The 22,693-nt window shown below is 34.5% G+C and overlaps 1 protein-coding gene across 3 annotated transcripts; it reads right to left on the reverse strand.

The window, feature by feature from the left end:
• Positions 1-203: 203 nt before the first annotated feature.
• LOC118063578 (zinc finger BED domain-containing protein RICESLEEPER 1) lies at positions 204-6,122 on the reverse strand. Of its 3 annotated transcripts, none has more exons than XM_035077644.2 (4): positions 5,460-6,122; positions 828-2,827; positions 683-739; positions 204-582 (listed from the first exon to the last, which is right to left on the reverse strand). In XM_035077644.2, the coding sequence occupies exons 2-3, from the start codon at positions 2,800-2,802 to the stop codon at positions 693-695; spliced, it is 2,022 nt and encodes a 673-aa protein (XP_034933535.1). In that variant the 5' UTR covers positions 2,803-2,827; positions 5,460-6,122; the 3' UTR covers positions 204-582; positions 683-692. The 3 variants fall into 3 exon arrangements, with proteins under 3 accessions (XP_034933535.1, XP_034933533.1, XP_034933534.1); XM_035077642.2 differs by lacking the exon at positions 5,460-6,122 and adding an exon at positions 3,996-4,417; XM_035077643.2 differs by lacking the exon at positions 5,460-6,122 and adding an exon at positions 3,170-3,983.
• Between the last annotated feature and the right edge of the window lie 16,571 nt (positions 6,123-22,693).

Consider the following 22,693-nt stretch of genomic DNA (forward strand, 5'->3'; position numbering starts at 1 on the left):
TAATTCTATTTTTAGCAGAAAACCAAGTTACCCTTTTCAAATTTACCTTGAATCTAGCACTGTTCTGCATTCATCCTCTTCAATATATCTTGTACCTTAATACTTGAAACCCTTAAAAATTAACATTTGGCAATAATGCAGAAACGGAATATACATTGTGAAAACAAGGGTTTTCACCACGCCATCCATTAGGTAACATAATCTGTCGAAACTCAAAATCACTGAATTCATACACGAGAACATAATCTGTGAAGATGAAAAGCTGGAAAGTACTGTACCGATATCATCCACTAAATGTAAATTTCCAAGAATCAGAGATCTGCACAACAGAGGCTTAAATTCTTAAAATTCAAGCAGAGGATACCTTCAACATGTCCTTTAAACATTTTAGTCACTGTCCTCAAAATGTACATTTAAGCTTCTTGATGAAGTGATTGCACCCAAGAAGCAATCTAGTCGCTGCAATATGAACATTGAGGAGAAACTTTTAACCATGCTACACCAAACTCTGGAGGCGAAGGCGTAGCAAAACAATCAGGTACCATCACATGGCACTTGAGTTCAAGATAGCCCTCCATTAACCTTGCATGGCAAGACCACATAATAAATAAATAGATAATAAATAATTATAAGCAGAAGTATGTATAAAAGTAATTGCAACTTAAGTAACTTGATAGCATACCATGGACAGACTAATTCGCTTCAACATAAAGCGCCAAAGCAGAAGATGGATTGTGATCTGGTACAATTACAACATAAAATTAGCAGTGGAGAAATTATGGTTCAATTAGATATATCAAAGTGAAATTCAAAGATTATGCTCACACCTTCTGATTCCAATTGCAACCAATCCCGTGTGCATATTAGAGCTTGTCGAGTGTCTGGATTAAGGGAACTGCGATAACTATCAAGAACCCTGCCTCCAACACCAAAAGCCAACTCTGGTGAAACAGTTGACATGGGAGTCCCCAGAATATCTCGTGCCATCATGGACAAGATAGGGTACCTTGGTGTGTGGACTTTCCACCAGTTTAATATGTTGAAATCACAATTGCGAGGAAAGACAGGTTCTTCCAAGTATTTGTCCAAATCAGATATTGCACTCTGACCCTGAGAAGATTCATGGAGGAACTTGTCAAAGCCCTTTAACCTGTCCCTACTATCAGTACTGGTACTTGGTAAACTGCTGCCAGGTAAAGCTGACCCTTGATCAACCAAAGTTGAGCAAATAGAGTATGCATTAAAAAGCTCCTTGATGCCATCAGAAACTTCCTTGATTCGATCCAGGGCGGTACTACCATAAATCTGGGAATAGTAATACTCCACCAATTTCATCTTGAATCGTGGATCTAAGATGGCTGCTACTGCCAAAGCCAAACTGCACTTGCTCCAATATTTATCAAACTTGGCTTTCATCTTTGATGCCATGGAACTAAGAAAATCATCTGGGTTCTTACACCATTCAATTAACTGGATGTGAACATCACAAATTTCAGGAAAATATCTGTTTGCTGTTGGACATTTATCCCCAGAAAAGATATTGGTGATTTCAACAAAAAGTTTCAAATAACCAGTGATGGATCTGGCCCATTCCCACTCTATATCACTTAAAGCTGATGTGTAGGCTGGATCGTGCTCTTGCAAAAAACAAAATGCACTCTTGTATCCTATGACTGTTTCGAGCATGAAGTATGTTGAGTTCCACCGAGTTGACGAATCAAGAATCAAATTCCTCTGACTGCTGATTCCAATTTGCTGGGCAATGTCATTGAACTTCCCTTGTATTACCTGTGAACTTTTAACATAGCTAACACTTCCTCGAACCTTTTCAGTCACCTCTTGAAGTGTTTCCATGGCATCTTTAACAATCAAATTCAGAACATGCACAGCAGAGCGAACATCAAACAATTGACCATTACTCAGTAGAGGCCTGTTTTGAGAGATCCGATCCTTGATTCTGAGCACAATATCATCATCAACAGAACAATCATCAAAGGTCATGGCAAATAACTTGTATTCAACATCCCATTCCATGAGACAATTTATAATCACATCTGAAAGCACATCTTCAGTATGAGAAGAATCCAGTGTCACAAAATTTAGAATTTTCTGTTGTAATTTCCAATCCTCATCGATATAGTGTGCTATCAAACACATGTATTCAGCATTTTCAGGAGAAGACCACATTTCAATAGCAAGGTTAATTCTTCCATGCAATCTATTTATCATCTCATACACTTTCTGCTTCTCTTTCAAATAAAACTCCATACAAGAGACTTCAATGGAGCTATTTGGCACAAACTCAAACAAAGGCTGGAGATTCTTCACAAATCTTTTGAATCCAACATGCTCAACCATGGTCAATGGATAACCATGCAATATAATCATACGGGCAAGGTCGCGCTGACTCCGTTCTTGATCAAACCTACAACTTCCAAGGCTAATAACTTCATCTTTTCTCTGCTCAAGATCAGACTTCATAACCGTGGGCTTAATATATTCATCTTTTCTTTGTGCTTCATCATAACTGACATTGACACTTGCAAGGCTAAGGGAAGTGTCCTTTTTCTTTTTCTTTGCCACAAGCAGTTGTGACACATCATAATTAGATCTTTTAAGACATCGCAATAAGTGATTCCTTAGATGCGTAGTCCCACTATTACTTGACCCACTGAGTTTCTTGTCACAATGCACACAAACTGCATAACATACATCAGCCTTCCTAATCCTTTGAAAGTGATTCCATACCACAGACGTCAACCTCTTTGGTTTCTTAATAGCTAACTCATTTGATACCTCCATTGAATAGGTTTAAACTAGCCAAAGTCTGCATTTCACAAGAATCAACAGAAATTGTGACTCATATTACCAACATCTTACATGCGACAACCAGATGAAGAAATAATGTTCAGGTCATCAAGTGTACACATCAAAAACATATTTTACAACCAATATAGAATAATTTATAAACCCCTGACCATCCAAAGGCGGACAAAACGCAGTTGCAAAAATTCAAGGAAATCGATCAAAATAGACAAAGAAAATAACAAATGGGGAAAAGAGGAAAGAACTGCTAATTAATTGTGGTCAAACAATCTAAGTTGAGGCATGCAAAACCAAAGCATACAGGGCCAATGAAGAACATGGCATATTACAAATGTGAATTTACCTAATCAGAAAAATTTGCATTGATCCAACAGAACTGGACAATCCAAGGAATATAACATTCAAATGATCGAACCGACACCAGTATAGATTAATCTAGATCCACCAAATTTCAATTATACTACTCACATAGCACAAGCAACCATCCTAATTGACAAAAGGATTGTTATATACAAAATGTAAGGTCATAAAACAAAAATCTGAGATGATTATTCTCCCTCAAACGCTCTTTTAATGTTCCCTGTAGAATACCCAGAAATAGTTAACAAGATACAACCCGCACATCTTACTATCCAGTAAGAGATCGCACCATATCCGTGCATTTACAAATGAACCAATCATCTTAAAATCCACAATTCTCATAAAACCAAAATCCGCCATTTAAGCTTCAACCTTCCTCATAGACCATAACTCAACAGATACACAAAATACAAACCATCCATCATCTCAAAATCCATAATTCTTGCACAAATTAAACAAAAGTACCAATAATTCCAGCTTCAATCAGCTCTATAACTATCAAGAGCACACACATCAACAAACACTACAAAACACAGATGGGCCAACCTCAAAATCCATGTTTCCCACCAACCAAAAACAGGGAAAAAAATTTTAACTTCAGTTTCCTCTTTAACATCAATGCAAAATCTAATCTTTCAGCCATTATAACCATAAACTAAACAGTAACGGAGAATGGGCCATCTCAAAATACAAAATCGCATTACAAAAAGAAAGTGAAAGGCTTGCTATACAAGAACGAACTAAAACAGAGAGAGGATAAAAGCATTAAAAAAAAGGGTGAAAAATGGATGAGCGAAAGAGGGTCTTACATGGATTCTTGGATAAGCTTTGCCTTTTTGAAACCCACAGAGCCCGAACAGAGGATCCGGGAAGGTTTAAAGTTTGGAAAAGATAGAGAGAAACGAGAAGATCCGACTCGGGGTTGTTGAAATTTGAGAGAAAACGGGTAAGGATCCGATGAGATATAGGGTCAAGATGAGTATGGGCTATGGGTTAACACCAAGATTAGAATTTTCTTCCCTTTTTTTTGGAAAAAAAAAGAAAGATAGTGAAGGTGATGGTTTTACTTGAAGAGGTATGTATGGACCAAACTGAAAATGATAGTTCGGACCATATTGAAATTGAATTTGGAGCTAAACCCATTCTAATGCTTGGGTCCGTTTTACTTGGGGGCGGGGCCTAGGTTTTGGATTTTGCGGTGTGTGTGGGTTTTGCTCTTGGATCTAATCAAGTTTCTATTTGGTTAAAGTTGGGTCTTCTTTTCTTTTTCCATATTTCCTCTCTCTCTCAAGATTTCCTATCATGTTATATATATATATATAAAACAATTTCAAAAAACACTATATTTTGTTTCTTAATATTGTAAAAAAAAATTAGTGAGGTTGTGAAAAATATATTTTTAATTTTAATTGATAAATATAATAAAAATTAGGATAGTAAAATCATCAATAAAATTAATAAAATTAAGGTTTACTTCATGTTTGAATTGAACCATAATTTCGTTTTGATAAAATTAGAAAATCAGTTGCAATTCGATATTGAAAGGTAATTATGAGTGTGATAATAATTATATTTTAAAGTATTTTTTATTTTAAAATATATTAAAATAATATATTTTTTTATTTTTTAAAAATTATTTTTAACATCAACACATTAAAATAATTAAAAAACATAAAAAATATATTAATTTAAAATAAAAAAAATAATTTTTTTTTAAATACTTTGCGACCACATTCCTAACACTGCTTAAAACACTCAAGACAACATCAAGAAGATACACCAATAAATAAGAGCGGAAAGAAAATAACAGTAAAATAAATATTTTATCTTTTGCCTTTCATCTCCCACAAGGAAAAGAAGAAACTTCATATTTGATTCTTGATTTCTAGTGCTGATAATAACTAACATATACCAATGATCATGGTCAACACATAAGGTTCAACATGCTTTTAGCTTTGAATTTCACGATGATAGTACCTCGATTGTGTAGTAACAATCTAAAAGTTTATAATCTTCACAAGTATCAGATATGGACAAGAACACAATGAAATGATGACGGATTCAGATAATGTTTATTATGCATAATTAAGCAAAGAGAACGGGCACAATCAGGCATAAACATAATAACAATAATTACCAGGGATCATTTCCAGACAAGGAAAGATAAACCCAGCCAGTTGATTTCACAAAAAAACACAATTTAGACCATAGCTAGCCACCATGAAAAGGATTGTCAATTACAACAGCAAAGTACACAGAATTCAATAAAATACCTCTGCAGTGGAGCTATCCACTCGGTTCTCTCTCTTTTCCCACATTATTTGCCATTGATTCATCTCCAAGTGACCAAAATCCCATCCTCCAAGCCACTTTTGATAAAAATCTCCTTAGCCCCATACTAGTTTATTTTAAACATTAATGCATACATCCTGCTATAATGAGCCAATGATGACATGAGAGGCAAATGTTAAAAAGGGTTTGAAGGTAGCACATGGAAAAAGGTGTGATTTTGGAATTTTTGCTCAATCAACGGTGGAGAAAAAGAGAGGCTACAGGTGTGTGGTTACCACTGCTGATGTGGAGGTTGAGCTTGGCGGTGCAGGTCAGCAATAAAGGTTATTGTTTTGATTTTGTCCGAGGCTGGAAAAGTTTGGCGGAGATGGGGAGGAAGGGATGAAGGGGCTGGTGGTTCGGCGTGGTAGGTATGGAAGGTGAGGAAGAGATATATGAGCTGCTGGAAGGTCAGCGCTGACGAGTTATTTCAATGGCAGAAAGTAAAAGATGAGGGGCGACCGCTGCCATGATTTTGGGCTGTTTATAGATTTATCTCCGAGAGAAGAAGGCTATGAGTTTATGGGAGTGTTTCAGACTGCTATGTTTAGTGGTCTAGGAGGAGATCATCTTCGGGTTTTGGTGAAAAGATGGGTTATGGTTGGTTGCGGAACGACGAAGAGACAAAAAGGGCTACCAGTCTGCTACAATATTTATATTTCAAATGAAACGTAAACTTCATACTATAATCATGATTTTACCCATTTTAGTACCAAGTTTATGTTTTTAGTACTTGTTCGTGCTATTAAGAATAAGTGTAAACCCCATATTTAATAATGTAAATATCTAATATTAATGGTTTGACAGAAAATAACAAGTTTTAGTATGTAAATCTTAGGATTAATAGTGTAAATTTTGACAAAAAATAACAGAAAACATGAAGAAAATACCTTTGGTTGAGGGTATAACAAAAAATAACGAGTTTTAGTGACATGATAACAAGAGTAAAATGGTAATTTAATAATAAAAAAAAACTGTACTTTTTTAATCCATCGGCTAAAGAGAGAAGGAATGCAGGAAGTTAGCACTTTTTTTTTTTCTTGTTCCATGTTCTTGCAAAGAGGAATTTCAGGGGGAGAGTTAACGGGTGATTATGGACCAAAATTTAAATAAAAAAAGCTTCTAAAATTAGTGAAAAGTAAGAGATTATAAGTAGTTAGAGAGCGAAATAAGAAATAGGGTTGTTAGTGAGAAAGTAGTGGCATTGGAAGAAGAAAGGTGAAGTTCATTACCCAAAACACATTTATTTGAGTTGATTACAAGTGGTAAAAAATGTAATTTTAAATAATTTCATACTTTTATTTGTAATTAAAGAGAGAATGAAAATCTCTAATTTTAAATTTTTGGGGTTAGTTGAGTTTTGATTATGAAAATGTAACTTGATTGTATTTTTATGGATTTTTTTTTATTAGAAATAGTATTAACTATGTGAAAAAAAATTGAAATGGTAAAGTGGATTGTGCATTGTGGTAGTGAAGTGGATTATAAAATTATTAGTTTTTATGGAATTCTATAAATTTTATGTTTTGAAATTGTGTTATTAGTAGATAAAAGGATTAATTTGAGGCTAACCATAGATTGTTTGAATCATGGGTGGCCGACCATGAGTAATTTAGTTTAAGAAGTTTTAAACTTTGGATATAAATGGTGTTAATGATGTGTTTGAGTTAGTTTTGTATTTCATGATGATGATTTACATATTTTAGATTTTAAAATGTTGTTTTTAAATTTAGTTATTAAGTGTAATTCATCGTTGATGAATTTAAGGAGGTTGGGAATGTGAGATTCATATTTAAAAAAAAAAAAGATGGATTAAAATGCATATAAAGTGTTTGATTAAATGCTTGAATGAATTAATTAATTAATAACTAAATGGCATGATGAAGGTTTGAATGAAATTGATAAATTAGAAGCCGTAAATAACATATTAGGTGTTAAAATAAAATGAATGAATGGGTTCGTATAAAGGGCAAAAAAAAGGTTGATTGAGATGAGAAGTTAATAGATAAGTATTTGAATTAAACGTGTAATAAAAATAAAATTAGTAACTAAATGACACAATGAATGCTTGAATGAGATGTGGTATGATGTGAAATTGAGGGGGTTTTGGATGTGATAAGATAAAATATAAAATAATGATTTGAAAGGTTTAGAAGTCGCCATCTAGTATTATAATCACTAGAAAACCTAATGGTCTGTGAAAGTCTGGTTAAGGAGACTAGTTGTGCATGGAGAAGATGCATCACCCTAGTGTACCATACTTATTGTAAGTTGCATTGTTGATTGCTTTTTTCTAAGTTCTGTTTCTATTCATTGGTCTATTTAAAATTTAAGAAAGTTTCTTATTGGTAAGGAGGTCTCTATCTTATCAAGCTAAAATATAATCATTCTAAAATCCAAATTTTAATGGTGTATTTATTTTTATTTTGTATTTGTAATACCTAAGAATATACTTTACAGTGTAATTTTATACGTCGTAATATTAAAGTCTATAATTAATTCATAACATTTTATTTTTGTCAATTCATTTAATTTAATATCGAGAATATGCATTACGTTGTAAAACTTATACCTCGAATATTAATTAAACAAATTAATTTTTGTTGTTTTTTTTAAAATTTTGGTCAAATCCTAATGGATAACATAAACTAGTTATGATACCCATTGACTGATTTTTTGTATTTTTTAAAGTTTGATAAAAATATATATTTTTTATTTTTTATAAAATATGCATGAAATATTTTTTAGAATTTTGCCGTATGAACGCATAAAAACATATTTTTGTATTTTTTCTAAATAAGAAATGTTTTCATTTTTTAAAAAAAAATTTAAAAGAAAAACAAGTATTTTTAATACCGAGTCAGCATCTTACAATATAAGTTTACAACCCTGATATTGAGTGAAATGGTTGGAAAAACATCGAGGGACCCACGAATAATTCTAAAATGGACCCTAATTTTTGTTCTTCAGAATTTCTAGAAATTATTTGGGGTTTGTTTAGCAAAACACAATGATGTGTTTAAATCAAACAAGATACCAATTCAAAACAAGATATTCTTTAATCATTCACCAACTTAATAACTCAACAAACAAACAATCAAACATCAAATCTTTCTAATTTCATAAATTATATTCAAATCATATATTAATTCAAGCTAATCAACACAAACCTAAACATAATTCATGCATCAACATTTGATGTTCAAATATCAATCACAACCATAAAAATAAACTCACTAATCAACACAAATTATCAAATCATCTCAAACCAAAAACACACATCAATCCAAACCAGCTGTATCTAAAAAGTCTAAAAATATACACAACAGTGAACAATTTATCCTAAAAATCACAACAGTTTAGCAATTTATTAGAAAAATAATTTGAGGTGATGAATTAACTTTCCGAGGTGTTTGGTGTGTCCAAAGATTACTGGAATCATGTTGAAGGGGCTGCTAGAATAGAGTAGGCATGTGTACCATGCAACACCACCACCAGTATAGGCTCAAGGAATCACACACTATCATTGCTGGTGCATAAGTATTAGGTGAATCTGAAACTCTTATGTCTCGTCTTTAATTGTTCACTAACAATGTAGGAAAAAGATGCTTGCAGAGGGAGCTCTGCTTTGTTAAAGGTGTATGTCTGCTCCTTTTTTTCATTCCAAATCTATTTCTTCTTCCTATTGCTAAATGTTATTCATGCTACTTCTGGGAAAAAAAAAATATTATTAGGTCTATAACTAATACATCCTCTCTTCAATTTCCTACTAGCTAAGCCATGAACCGATATCTTTAGAGGAGGATTTGCTATGTTTGAAATTCAATGTCTGCTCTTACTTTCAGCCTATTCTTGTCTCTTCTCTCTACTATTTTATTTTAATGTTGCTAATAGTAGGAGAGAATTTTACAAGGTTTGAAAATATTACATCCCCTCTTGGATTCCCCATTAGCAATGACACAAATGAATTTCTGTAGAGGGAGCTCTACTACATTGAAGTTTGATGTTTGTTTTTTTTTCTTCTTTATAGTTGGTTGCTACTGTCACTACTTGTAAGGATTATTTTGTGATGATTTAAGAGTTGTCTTGCGGTGACTTGGAAATGGACTTTTCTAGTATGAAAAATGGCTGTTTGGATGGTGTTTTAGTGGTTAAAGCTTTGTATGGTTTGGGGTACACTTTATGGTGTTTTGGTCGGATTGTCATGCTTGATGCAATCTTAGCTGAGAGGCAATATTCATGGCAATGTTTCTTGATTAGTATTTAAAAGTGTATGTTTATCAAGGTTTTATATCATCATTTTGCACTTGAAGTATCAATAACTCCTTAACTAAAGCATGTTTTATAATAACAAATCTGATACTATTAAATGCCTTAATATATGGTAAATGTTCATCTTAAATGTAGGCATATCACATAAATCAAAGGATTGATTGATGAATTCAACTACTGGAATTGTGAAGATAAAGAGAGGGTGAAGCTTAGAAAAGAGATGTTGGTGCAGTCCAAACTGAAACACTGTTCGGTATTTGGGTCATATCTTGAGTTCTAGATGTCTAAATGATCTCAGATTTTTACACAAATTTGGTAAGATATAGGCCTACAACTTTCATGTGGACACCAAGATCTAAGAAGGCCATTTTCAAGTTCAAATTATAGCAACAACGGAGAAGTCCGAATCTGTCCTGCAGCCCAGACACTATTCAGTGTTTAGCCCATATCTTGAGTTCTAGAAGTCCAAATGACCTCAAAGTTTTTTCCTGGAAAGCTAAGCGAATTTCCTAGAACTTTCATGAGTATATATGGTTCCAGTTCTGATGTTAGCAATGACGTTTTATTCAGACAAGAAGATAAGGATTTTCACCAAGTCAAGATGTGGCCACCCACTCAACAATTAATCATCAAATCAATAGTTCTAAATTTTGGCCTATAAAAGGAGGCATTTTCCATGCATTTAGGCATCTTGGTGTTCAGATCAAGATCATGCTTTTGCTCTCTTTCTTTGTATTTTGTAATGTTTAAGTTTTATTTGATGTTATATTAATCTCTTGTTTATGCTTTTCATTTCCTTTCCTTTATTTGTATAATTATGTTCTTATCTTATTTATTTATGTTTCTTTTTTTTATTATGTTTAGCTAAATATATTATGTCAAGGTGAAAAGGTTACATTAATGGTGTAAGAATAAGTATAATATAAACTCAATATAGACTTTAATGCTTGATACTAACATGTTTTATATTTATTATCTTGCTCACTTTTAATACCTTGCTTGTTAAATGGTTAATCTAGATTTGTGTAGAACAACCCTTGGTATAACAAATGCTTGGCACTTTCATATCCCAACCGTATGGTATAACCTACACCTTTGCTATGAAAGGAACTTGATTTGTTGTTAACATAAGTTATTACCATGAATACCTGATAATATTTACAAGTATTGGCATTACTTGAATAAGATAATTAATGTAATCATGTTAACAATTATAATCTAATTGGAACCTCCTTTGGGTGTGGTTTCCAGTTGAGTAATAAGATTTCGTACTATACTTGTTTGAAAAACCATTAGTGGATCCTCTAACCTTGACATTTGTTTTTATCATTGTTTAATCCTTACAGTAGTCTTCCATCTTAAAGTTCTCATTAATTTCTTCCTCTTCTCTCTTTTTTACTACTACTACTACTACTACTACTATTTACATTCTTGTTATGTTTTATGTACGTTAAGTATGCTCTGTGTTTGATCAAGGATCCTAACATTGTTGGTCTTGCCTTGTTCATTCGCATCAGAAATCTGTTTATATTATATAATATAGCTCTTTGATCTTTTCATAAACTCAGTATATAGGCTAGAAACCTGTGACTCGATCTTTTAGATCATTCTTAGGTATAGCAATGCCACGTACTAAGTATTATTAATATTATTATTATTATTACTATTATTGTTGTTATTGTTGTTGTTTTTGTTGTTGTTGTTGTTGTGTTGTTATTTATAATTTATACAATTAACCTCTCTATGGTTTGACCCCGGTCTTGCCGGGTTATTGCTTCGACACTCCTGCACTTGGGAGAAGATATCAATATTTTGATCGTGTCATTTCTCTCTCTCCAAGAGTCTCGGGTTAGGGTTTATTGGGGTTTATATATGAGAAATATGAAGGTTTTAGGGCTTATGGATTGATGGAATCTCAACTTTTAATGTTGAAGAATAAATCTCAGCCATTCATTGAACCTAAGCACAAATGTTTGTCCTGCTCTGCAATTTACAAAGGAAAGACACAAGGTCATTTTTACAGGTGGAGTAGTGCGGGGTAGTGTTTTTAAGAGAAAATCTGCATGTGTTTTTGGTGCAATCAGAGCCAGAATTCTGGTTTAGAGTGAAGTATAAGTTCTAAGGTATAAATTGGCATAACATTTATGTGGTATGGTGCATAGGTGAAGGAGAAAATAAAAATGAAAAATAGGTACTTAAACATCCTTTTCTTTTGAAAGAAGACAATTAGAAATTAAATGACTTGCTATCCATTGGGGGGGGGGGATTAGGTTTTTTTTCCTAACTTGTCTATTTTCAATTTGGTCCCTATACTCTTGAAACTTTTCAATTGAGTTATCAATTGACTTTCAAACTTCTAATTTTTTCAATATCACTTCTATTTTGAATTGAATTTGGTCTCTAAATTCACGTATTTTTTGCTAAAAAATCTTTGATCTTGAATTTCTTCAAGTTCATCCTTGATTTCATTCGATTGATCTTGAAAAAATTAAATTTGATCCTTCAAAATTTCAATATTCTCAATTAACCCTGCATTAGGCTTTCAAACTTAATTTTTCGCCAATTAAATTCTTAACAAAATTAATTTAGCTAATTAAAAGTCTAATTAAGTCCTCACACTTAATTAATTCTTTTAATTTGGCCTACATTAATTCTTAAACTTAATTAGATCTTTAATTGGGCCCATGATTAATTCAAATTGGCTTATTAAAGGTCTAATTAAATCCTCATACTTATTTTTTATGCAAATTCATTCAATAATCATTTAATTTAACCTTTAATTTGCATTGTCTCTCAATATTGGGTATAATTGGGTTTTCAATTTTGTTCAAAATCTGTTTGGTTTCTTCATGCATTTAAAACTCTCCTCATCTTGTTCTTGCCAGATTGCCAATATTTTTTTTTCATTTTATTTATTGACTCAAAAGGAAAAAAATGATTTTGGGGGAAACCTAAAACTGGGTTATGAAAAAATAGAAAAATTAAAAGCCAAATATGGTATAGGAGGCTTAGAATGAAATGAATGAATGAGTAACTTAAATGGAAAAACAAATATTGATTGAGATGATTGAATTAGTAGCCATAAATAACATTATTAATGAGTAAATGAATGATTAAATAAATAGACTTGTGGCTAAAATGTGATATAAATAATGCTTGAAAAGGAATAAATACATTGTTAAGATAAAAATGACTTAATGGGATGTTTAAGTAAATGAATGGAGTTGGTAAGTTAAAAATAATATAATGAGATGTTTAAATAAATGAATAGAATTGGTGAACAAAAAGTGGCATATCCATAAATTATTACAAAAAAAAAAAAGAGATGTCAATGTGAATAAATAGTTGTGATAGTAAATAAAAAATGAATGAGATACTGACTTGGATGCCTTTTTGAATAGTAAAAGGGACATGTAATGTGGGACCCATTGCTAGAGGAGCGCATATGAAAAAAGCGCCAGATTTGTGATCTTTTAATCTTATACTTGTTAATTATTGGAAGAGCATTTGCATAATTGTTTTTTACATCAATAAGCAAAAATGCAAGTATACAAGTATATTGTGGTAATAAGTCAGTCGTAATGGCAAGGACTATAATGTATAAATAAGTCAGTTGCAATGGTGGGACTATTACATTAAATAAGTTGGTTGTAATGACAAAGACTTTAATATGGTAATAAGTCGGTTGCAATGGTATGGACTATACTATGGTAATAAGTTAACTTTAATAATACAGATTATAATGTGATAATAAGTCGGTCATAATAGCGAGGACTATTACTTTAAAAATTTTCCCGCAGTGGTGGAGATTAATAAGTGAAAAACATGTCAATCACATTGGTGTGAATCGAGTTGTAAAAGATGCAACGATCGAATTGATGTAAATTCAGAAATGTTTTGGGAAAGACAAGTTAGGTTATTAAATAGGGTAAATGGTTAAGCAGGCAGTAGGGTGGAATTTATATATCAAGAGAATGATACAATTCATATGATTAAATTAAAGGGATAATAAATTTTCATTATGAAAAATGAAAGTATTGAAGTATTATATGAGATATATAGTTTTACCTATAGTTCAAGATGAATCATAAATATGATGTCTGCTTTTAAATTCATTAAAGGAAATATTTACAGCAATAGATAATTATAAAATTAATATAAACATTAAAATTCCAAGTGTTTTTGCAAGTACCTCATGTCCATCTTTGATATATCTTGTTACTACATTTTCATTTCTTCTAGTTTTTCACTAGAAGACTTTTGTGAAGAGTAATACATGTTATGCAAACAAAGTTACTATTGTATTGCATTGAAGTAGAAAACAATTATATGGATTGTAAGAATGAAGAAGGTGGAGACTTTTTAGTAATGTTTGTAATTAATATATGGAAATATGTTGAATATCCACTTTGTTGACTTGTCTTGTACTAGTATCCATTCTCCCCTGGAGAGGTCCAGGAGGGACCTCATCATGCCTCATCTTTCCCTTGCCTTTATTCAATATTCAATTTCTAAGCCAGATTGCATGACACGCACACGATGAAACATACTCAGCTTCATAGAAAGTGGAGTTTTGTAGCCAAGCCTGGAAGAAAGCCAAGGGTAAGAAGCTAAAGCATAACAAGCCTCAAAATCTCACTCCCTTGCTCGTATACTTAGCACTGCAACTCGATCTGGTAAAGGGACGAGGACTGCTGCAACGAGAGCTTAAACTCAAAATGAATTTAATCCTGCCTCGAGAATCTGCTATAGCGATACCTATATTAAATCAATTGATTTAATGTAGGTAGTAGGCATCGCTCTTGACCTTTCTTCCTTTCCCAGGACTGAAAGCTTCCTAAACTGGATCAATGTGAATGTCTGAGTGAGGTGAATCAATAAATGTCCTGTTAGAAGGCCAGGTAACTATCACGAATAGAAGGGGGAGAAGGCACAAACGAACAAGGGGGAAACTGAAACAAGATTTAGAATTTAAATAAATAGAACCAAACGGCTGCGTTTGTGCAGCTTCATTTTTAATATCAGTAGGCCAGCTGGCATAGCCACGTGAGTGATGTCATGCTGGCAATTGCAATATTGTCTTTAAATTCCCTAATCATTGTAACAGAAAGGTGTGGAAAAACTATAACAGAATTCTTAGATTCTCTCCTCTGTTCTCTCTCTCTCAACACGTACTGAACGTGTAAACCCTCCTTCTTCTTTCCCTAACTTCCTTCCCCTTCGTTCTTCTCTCGTTTTATTCAAGACTTCCTGTTAACCTGCAGCAAATTGGTATCAGAGCTCTCATCTTTGGACTCAACAAAATGGCACTAGAAACTAGATCCCAAGATGTAAGAAGAATAGATGATTCTTTGGAAGCTACTAATCAAAGAGTCAATGGAATAGAAAATAAGTTGCACGCTCAGTCAGATGACCTAGCCCAGCTGAAAGCCATGATGAAAGAAATGGCAAATCAACAAATCTCTATCAAACAAACTCTGCAAACCTTAGCTAGTGAGGCAAGTTCCTCCCAGAATGTTCAAATTCCCCAACACCTTGCTCCGGCCAACAACTAAGATTGGACAGGAGAAGGACCACCTACCTACAGGTCACGCAGACCCAGGAGAGATTTCCCTTCTTTTGAAGGGGAAGAAGTGCATAAATGGTTGTACAAATGCAACCAGTATTTCGACTTAGAAGAAATTCCTGAAACTGACAAGCTGAAACTAGCTTCATATTATTTGGATGGCATGGCGTTTTATTGGCATTAGAATTATACCAGAAACCTAGAAGGACATGAGGTTACATGGGCAGAGTATGTGGATGCATTGTGTTGTCGATTTGGTGGTCAAAAGGACCCCTTAGAAGAGCTCACCGAGCACAAGCAGGAAGGAGACTTGGAAGGCTATATCAGGGACTTTGATATGTTATGGAATAGAGCACAAATCTCTGAGAAGTAGGCCTTGGTGTTCTTCCTAGGAGGCTTAGAGGTAGAGATCAAGAACCTAGTAAAAATGTTTGAGCCAAAATCACTCAAACAAGCCTACAACCTAGCTAGGTTGCACAACAACACCCTCACATACCGGAAAATAACCCCTTATTACCCAAAACAACATAGTCAGGCAAGTTCCAACTCACAGCTTGCAAAATTTATATATCCTGCCAACACTTACAAAACCAACCCCAGTCACCCCCTCAATCCTTCAAAACCTTCCCCATAAGCCTTGCTGCCTACACCTACCAACCCACCCTTCAACAATAATAATGTGTACCCTAACCACAAACCTGCCCGACCTATTAGAACCAAAGAAATGGATGAAAGAAGAGCCAAGGGCCTATGCTTTTGGTGTGATGATAAGTTCGTACCAGGGCATAGATGTAGAAATCGCAGGCTATATAGTAGAAGATGATGGAGACAATTCAGAAGAAGAGGAAACAGTGGAGACAAGGAATACAGAAACTCTCGCCCCTCATCTATCACTCCAGGCAATCCATGGCACAGAAGGGTGTCAAACCATCAAGGTATGGGGAAAGGTAGACAAATGTCACATCTTAATTTTGATTGATTCGGGAAGTACTCACAACTTCATCCATGCTAATCTGATTGATAAACTCAAATGCCCCATAGTAACCATAAAACCTATGGTGGTTGAGGCAGCTAATGGTCGCATCATGTCCTGCACTTCAGCATGTAAGAACCTGCAATGAAAGATGCAAGGAGTTCAGTTCCAGGCAGACATATATGTTATGAAGTTACAAAACTATGATATGATTCTAGGAATCCAATGGTTGAAATTGTTGGGAAATGTATTGTCCAACTATGAAGATAGTTGGGTATCCTTTTGGTGGCAGAACAGGGAAGTAACTTTAAGAGGAGAAAATCCTAGATTAGCTCAATCTATAGGCCTAGAGGAACTAAATGGATTGCTTAACACTGAAACCTTATTATCTGAAGTCAGGCTTTGCAGCTTAAGAGTGGTGGGAAAGGCTGATTTGGTAAACCCTGCTCAGGGAATACCCCATGTTGGGGAAGACAATGAAGACTCACCTTTACAGACTCTACTAGCAGCCTATCAGCATATTTTTTGTGATCCACGAGGGTTGCCCCCAGCTAGGAGACATGATCACAAAATACCCCTGAAGGATGAGAACCAGGCTGTCAATTTGAGATCCTACAGATACTCAGGATTACAAAAGGATACTTTAGAGACTCTAGTGGCTGAAATGCTAGAGGCAGGCATAGTGCAGCCCAGCAATAGTCCCTTTGCCTCTCCAGTCGTGCTTGTGAAAAAAAAAGGATCAGACTTGGCGGTTCTGTGTTGATTTTAAAGCTCTCAACAAAATCACTATCAAAGATAAGTACCCTATTCCTATAATAGATGAACTGTTAGAAGAACTAGAAGGGGCTGCCATTTTTTCAAAAATTGATTTAAGGGCGGGTTACCATCAGATTCGCATGGTTTCAGAAGATGTTTTTAAAACAGCCTTTAGAACACATAATGGCCACTATGAATTCCTAGTCATGCCCTTTGGCCTATCTAATGCACCGGCCACCTTCCAAAGTCTAATGAATGATATTTTTCGGGATCATTTGAGGAAGTTTATTTTGGTTTTCTTTGATGATATATTAGTTTACAGTAAGACCATGGCCGACCACATACAACACCTTAGATTGGTATTTGAATTGTTATGTACCCATCAATTAGTAGCAAAGGAAAGTAAGTGTGTGTTTGGGACATGTGATCACCAAGGAGGGAGTGGCAACAGACCCACACAAGGTTACTGTTATCTTGCAATGGCCCATACCTACAACCATCAAACAGCTTAGAAGTTTCCTAGGCTTAACAGGGTATTATAGAAAGTTTGTGCAAGGTTATGGAACTATTTGCAGACCTCTTACTCAGTTATTGCAAAAAGACTCCTTCATATAGACAAACACAGCCACCATGGCTTTCAAGCAGCTCCAAGATGCGATGTCCCAACCCCCTGTGCTAGCCCTGCCTAATTTTGACAAAACATTTGTAGTAGAAACTGATGCTTCATGAGTGGGTATAGGAGCAGTACTGATGCAAGAAGGACACCCCATTGCATTTGTGAGCAAAGCCTTAGGTCCTCGACAGCTAGCCCTATCCACTTATGAGAGGGAGTTGCTGGCCATTGTCTTTGCTGTTACAAAATGGAAGCACTACCTATGGGGTAGAAGGTTTCTCATCAGGACAGACCACTCCAGCCTCAAATTTCTACTAGACCAGAAGACTACACATATTGCTCAACAGGTATGGCTAACTAAGCTTTTGGGTTTTGATTATGAGATTGAATATAGAAGGGGTAAAGACAACCTAGCTGCAGACGCCCTCTCTAGAATTTCTCACAATGAGTTGGGTGCCTTAACCCTTTCTTCCATTTCCACCTCTCTCATGGAAGACATTAAGAAGACTTGGGACACTGATCAAAACCTGAGACAACTTATAGCAGACCTCACCAAGGATGCTAGCTCACACTCCAACTACTCATGGGTTAATGACACGCTTATTCGAAAGGGAAAGGTGGTAGTAGGACAAGCACCGAACCTGCAGCACCAACTTATCAAACTCTATCATGACTCTGCAGTAGGGGGCATTCAGGAGCTAAGGTAACTTCAAAAAAATTAGGGCAGGTGTTCTACTGGAAGAAACTTCAAAAGCTGGTGAGGCAATACGTCAGGGAATGTCCAGTTTGTCAACAGAACAAGGGGGAAAATGTCAAGCCTCCAGGTCTACTGCAACCGTTACCAGTATCACATGCTCCTTTTATAGATATTAGCATGGATTTTATTGATGGGCTACCAAAATCAGAAGGAAAGGAAGTAATTTTTGTGGTGGTCAACAGGTTTAGTAAGTATGCCCACCTTATGGCCCTAACCCACCCCTACTCTGCCATTACGGTAGCCAAGGTCTTTATGGAACATGTGTATAAATTGCATGGGATGCCAGCAAAAATTGTGAGTGACAAAGACAGCATCTTCCTTAGCCAGTTTTGGAAGGAGCTATTTAAACAACAGGGGGTCAATTTGCAATACTCTACAGCCTATCATCCATAGTCTGATGGACAGACAGAGGTGGTCAATAAATGTATCGAGGGCTACCTAAGATGCATGACAGGCACCATCCCTACATAATGGGGACGATGGTTGAGCTCCTGTGAATGGTGGTACAATACAAACTACCACACCTCTACTAAGAAGACACCCTACGAGATCTTATATGGAATGGAGCCTCCGATTCACATTCCTTATACGCCTAAGGATTCACTAGTGGAGGTTGTGGACCAGTATTTAACCTAAAGGGAAGACATGTTCAAGCTCATCAGGAGCAATTTATTGCAAGCACAAAACAGAATGACACAGCAAGCCAACAAGAAAAGAAGCGAAAGAATGTTTTCTAAGGGTGACTTAGTCTATCTGAAACTACAACCATATCGACAACAATCGGTTCACAAGCGACCTTCTTACAAATTATCAGCAAAGTATTATGGCCCCTATACAATCATCAAGAAAATTGGGACAGTGGCATATAAACTACAATTACCTGCTACTGCCGTGATCCACCCCGTCTTTCATGTATCCCAATTAAAGAAGCATGTAGGCAACCATGTTTTGCAGTCCGATCTCCCCATTGTCTCAGCAAAACCCCTGCTGCAACCACAAAAAATTATTGAGAGGCGAATGGTAAAAAAGGGAAATACAGCATCAACTCAGTTTTTGGTTCTATGGAAGAACTTACCTTTGATAGAAGCAACCTGGAAGGATATGGAGGAGTTTGGATGACGATTCCCTCAATTCCACCTTGAGGACAAGGTTGATTTCATGGAAGGGGCATTGTCACGAACAGAAGGGGGAGAAGGCACAAACGAACAAGGGGGAAACTGAAACAGGATTTAGAATTTAAATAAATAGAACCAAACGGTTGCGTTTGTGCAGCTTCATTTTTAATATCAGTAGGCCAATTGGCATAGCCACGTGAGTGATGCAACGCTGGCAATTGCAATATTGTCTTTAAATTCCCTAATCATTGTAACAGAAAGGTGTGGAAAAAATATAACAGAATTCTTAGATTCTCTCCTCTGTTCTCTCTCTCTCTCAACACGTACTGAACGTGTAAACCCTCTTTCTTCTTTTCCTAACTTCCTTCCTCTTCGTTCTTCTCTTGTTTTATTCAAGACTTCCTGTTAACCTGCAGCAATAACTATCAATTTTATAAGAGAAGAGAGATGGGATCGTAGGCTAGATCACATCCCTTCCAGTTGATTGCTTCCAAAACCATGTGAAAATCTTGTTTTATATCTAAACATTGTGTATGTATATTTGAATTGATGATTATGAAGAATGGTGAGCCTCGAGCATCTTTGTGGTGATGAACAAGTATTTAATTTTATAGTTTGTAGAGCCTATATAATGGAAACTCTAAGGAAATTTCAAAAAAGCCTATTTTACATGAATATGACTGCTAGATGTATTTTAAATGATATGAACTATTGGGTTATTACAATAAGTAATTGAATAAACTTGAGACTACAAGCATCACATAATTTAGATCTTCAATTTCTTACTCTATTAATAAAATTGTAAGATGAATTTCTTATATATATATATATATATATATATATATATATATATATATATATATATATATATATAAGAGAAATAGATTTTATTTAATTAGCAAATGCATTCATTAAATTTGTGTTTTGCACAATTGGTGTCATAGATTTTATGATTCAATTTCAATTATTTTTTTTTTCAAGTGTCATATTTTATATATTATATAAGCGTGAGTACAACAAAAAAAATTAAGAAAGAATTATTTTTCTATTTATAGGATTCCTTATAAATATAAAGTTATGCCTTTTATTTTTAATAATGTTATCTATTAGACAGAAAAAACTATATAAGTCACAAAATAAATAGAGAGGTAACACTCTAAGCATAACAATCACTATCTTCTAAATAGGGATTTAGGATATTTCTTACTAGTAGTTCGTGTGGATTATTGTTGGAGATCAGACAATTGGACGACTTATAGTTTGTGACAACCCAGTCTTTGAAAAATTATTTAAAATTAAAGAAGATCAATTTTTCAGGTAATAAATTTCTAAACAACTCTAAATCTATCTAACTACTCCTGAATAATTTTGTTTTTTTTTTTTTTATTTTCATTGCATTTATGATATTTAAGAACCTAACATTTAAAACTAGATAAGCTTCAGCTTTGCCCTTTTCGGTTATCTGCTTTGTTGTTTTTTTTTTTTTTTTTCTAAATAATTTTTTTTATATCTTATATCTATTTGTTGTCTCTATTTGTTTTTTCTTCTTCTTTTTTAAATTAGTTTGAGCTATATGTAGTTTCTTTATTTATTTGTTAGCTACTCTTTTTGTTCTTTGTCATGCTTCTTGGTTTGTCATTATCAATCAATAGATTCTTTATTGTTTGGTGATGATGCCTTTCTTGCTCTTTCTTAGGTTTTTTTTATCATGTTTATTGGCAGGTGTGGGGGTTGGCCTTCTTTTTTGGAATTATTGTTTCCTTTTTGTTTGGATCAACTTTTGTTCTACAGGTCCTTGAGGACTTAGGGATTCGATTTAGATGCTCCTTTCAAATCTCTCTGCTACTATAATTATTGACGTCTTTGTTGCGACTTTTCCTTTTATTGTTTGTTCTTTCTTGTTTCTTGTTATTTTTGTTTCTTGTGCTTTTATAGCAGTGTTGCGTTGTTTTTTGCTTTCGTTGATTTTGCTGTATTGTTTTTTTTTTTTGTCCTTGTTTGTCTCTAATAATTCTGACTATCCTTTCTCTTTTTTTTTTGAACTCTGCTTGCGCATGTGTCTATTGCGAGCTCTAGTCTTTTGCTGGTTTATGCATGTTTTTCTGGTCCTTCACTATCATTTATCTTTTTTTAAAAAGTTTTTCTTATAGGTTTGGTTTTTCCTCTTTCTTCTACCTTGTTTCTTTTAAGATTTGGGACATTCTTGCAACTCCTCTTTAGATTTTCAAGAGAGGAGTGAATGTTGGTGATTGCCCTTGTTTCTTTGCAATTCTATGAAACTGTCCAATTTTCATTCGTCATGTGCTTGTTTTGTTGCATTGCTTATTACTATTTATTTTTTCTATTGTTTTTCTTTTTTTTAAAAAAATAAAATAATCTATTTTGTTGTCATGTTAGGATCCATAGATGCACAAGCAGTGCAAAAACCGGATGAACCGAACCGAACCGGACCAGTTCAAAAAAAAAAAAGGGTCCCTGCGCCCTAGTATAAAAGAAAATGTTGCTGCCCACGCCGCGCCCCTCTTTTCTCTTCTCTTCAATCTTCACTTTACTCTCCGCTAACCCTAAACAGTAAAGTAAACACTTTCAAATTTCAATTTCAATTGTCAAACTCCTCTCACTCTCAGGCTCTTGGTGAATCACAGATCGACGTTTCCTCAATCTCCACTGGTCCAAAACACGTTGTGTTTCCATCAGACCGGTGTTTCCTCAACCTCTCAAAATCAGTAAGGCAGTGACACTGAGTTTTTTTTTTTTTCGGTTTTCTAATTAAACTAGGCGAATCCTCTTCTATTATTCCAAATAGTGTATATATTCTAAGTTTTGTTTTCTTTTCTCCAGTTTAATCAACAAATTAGCCACTGCTAGTGCTAGGATGAGCCCTTAATCTCAGTCTCCACTGGATCAACCGATCAACACAGTCGACGCTTCCTCAGCCTCTCAAACCAGTGAGTTTTTTTTTTTGTCACAGCTACCCTCTTGTTGCTTCTTAGCTGGTAATTTATTTCTTTCTCAAAAATATCCTAACTTTGTTGAATTGAAACATGGGTTATTGTTTCTTAGACTGATTTGCTTTTGATTTTGGGACTTCTGTTTAGAGTACGCATAAGACCATTGTTTTGTA

The sequence above is a fragment of the Populus alba genome, chromosome 1, assembly GCF_005239225.2.
Source record: "Populus alba chromosome 1, ASM523922v2, whole genome shotgun sequence".
Classification (NCBI taxonomy): domain Eukaryota; kingdom Viridiplantae; phylum Streptophyta; class Magnoliopsida; order Malpighiales; family Salicaceae; genus Populus; species Populus alba.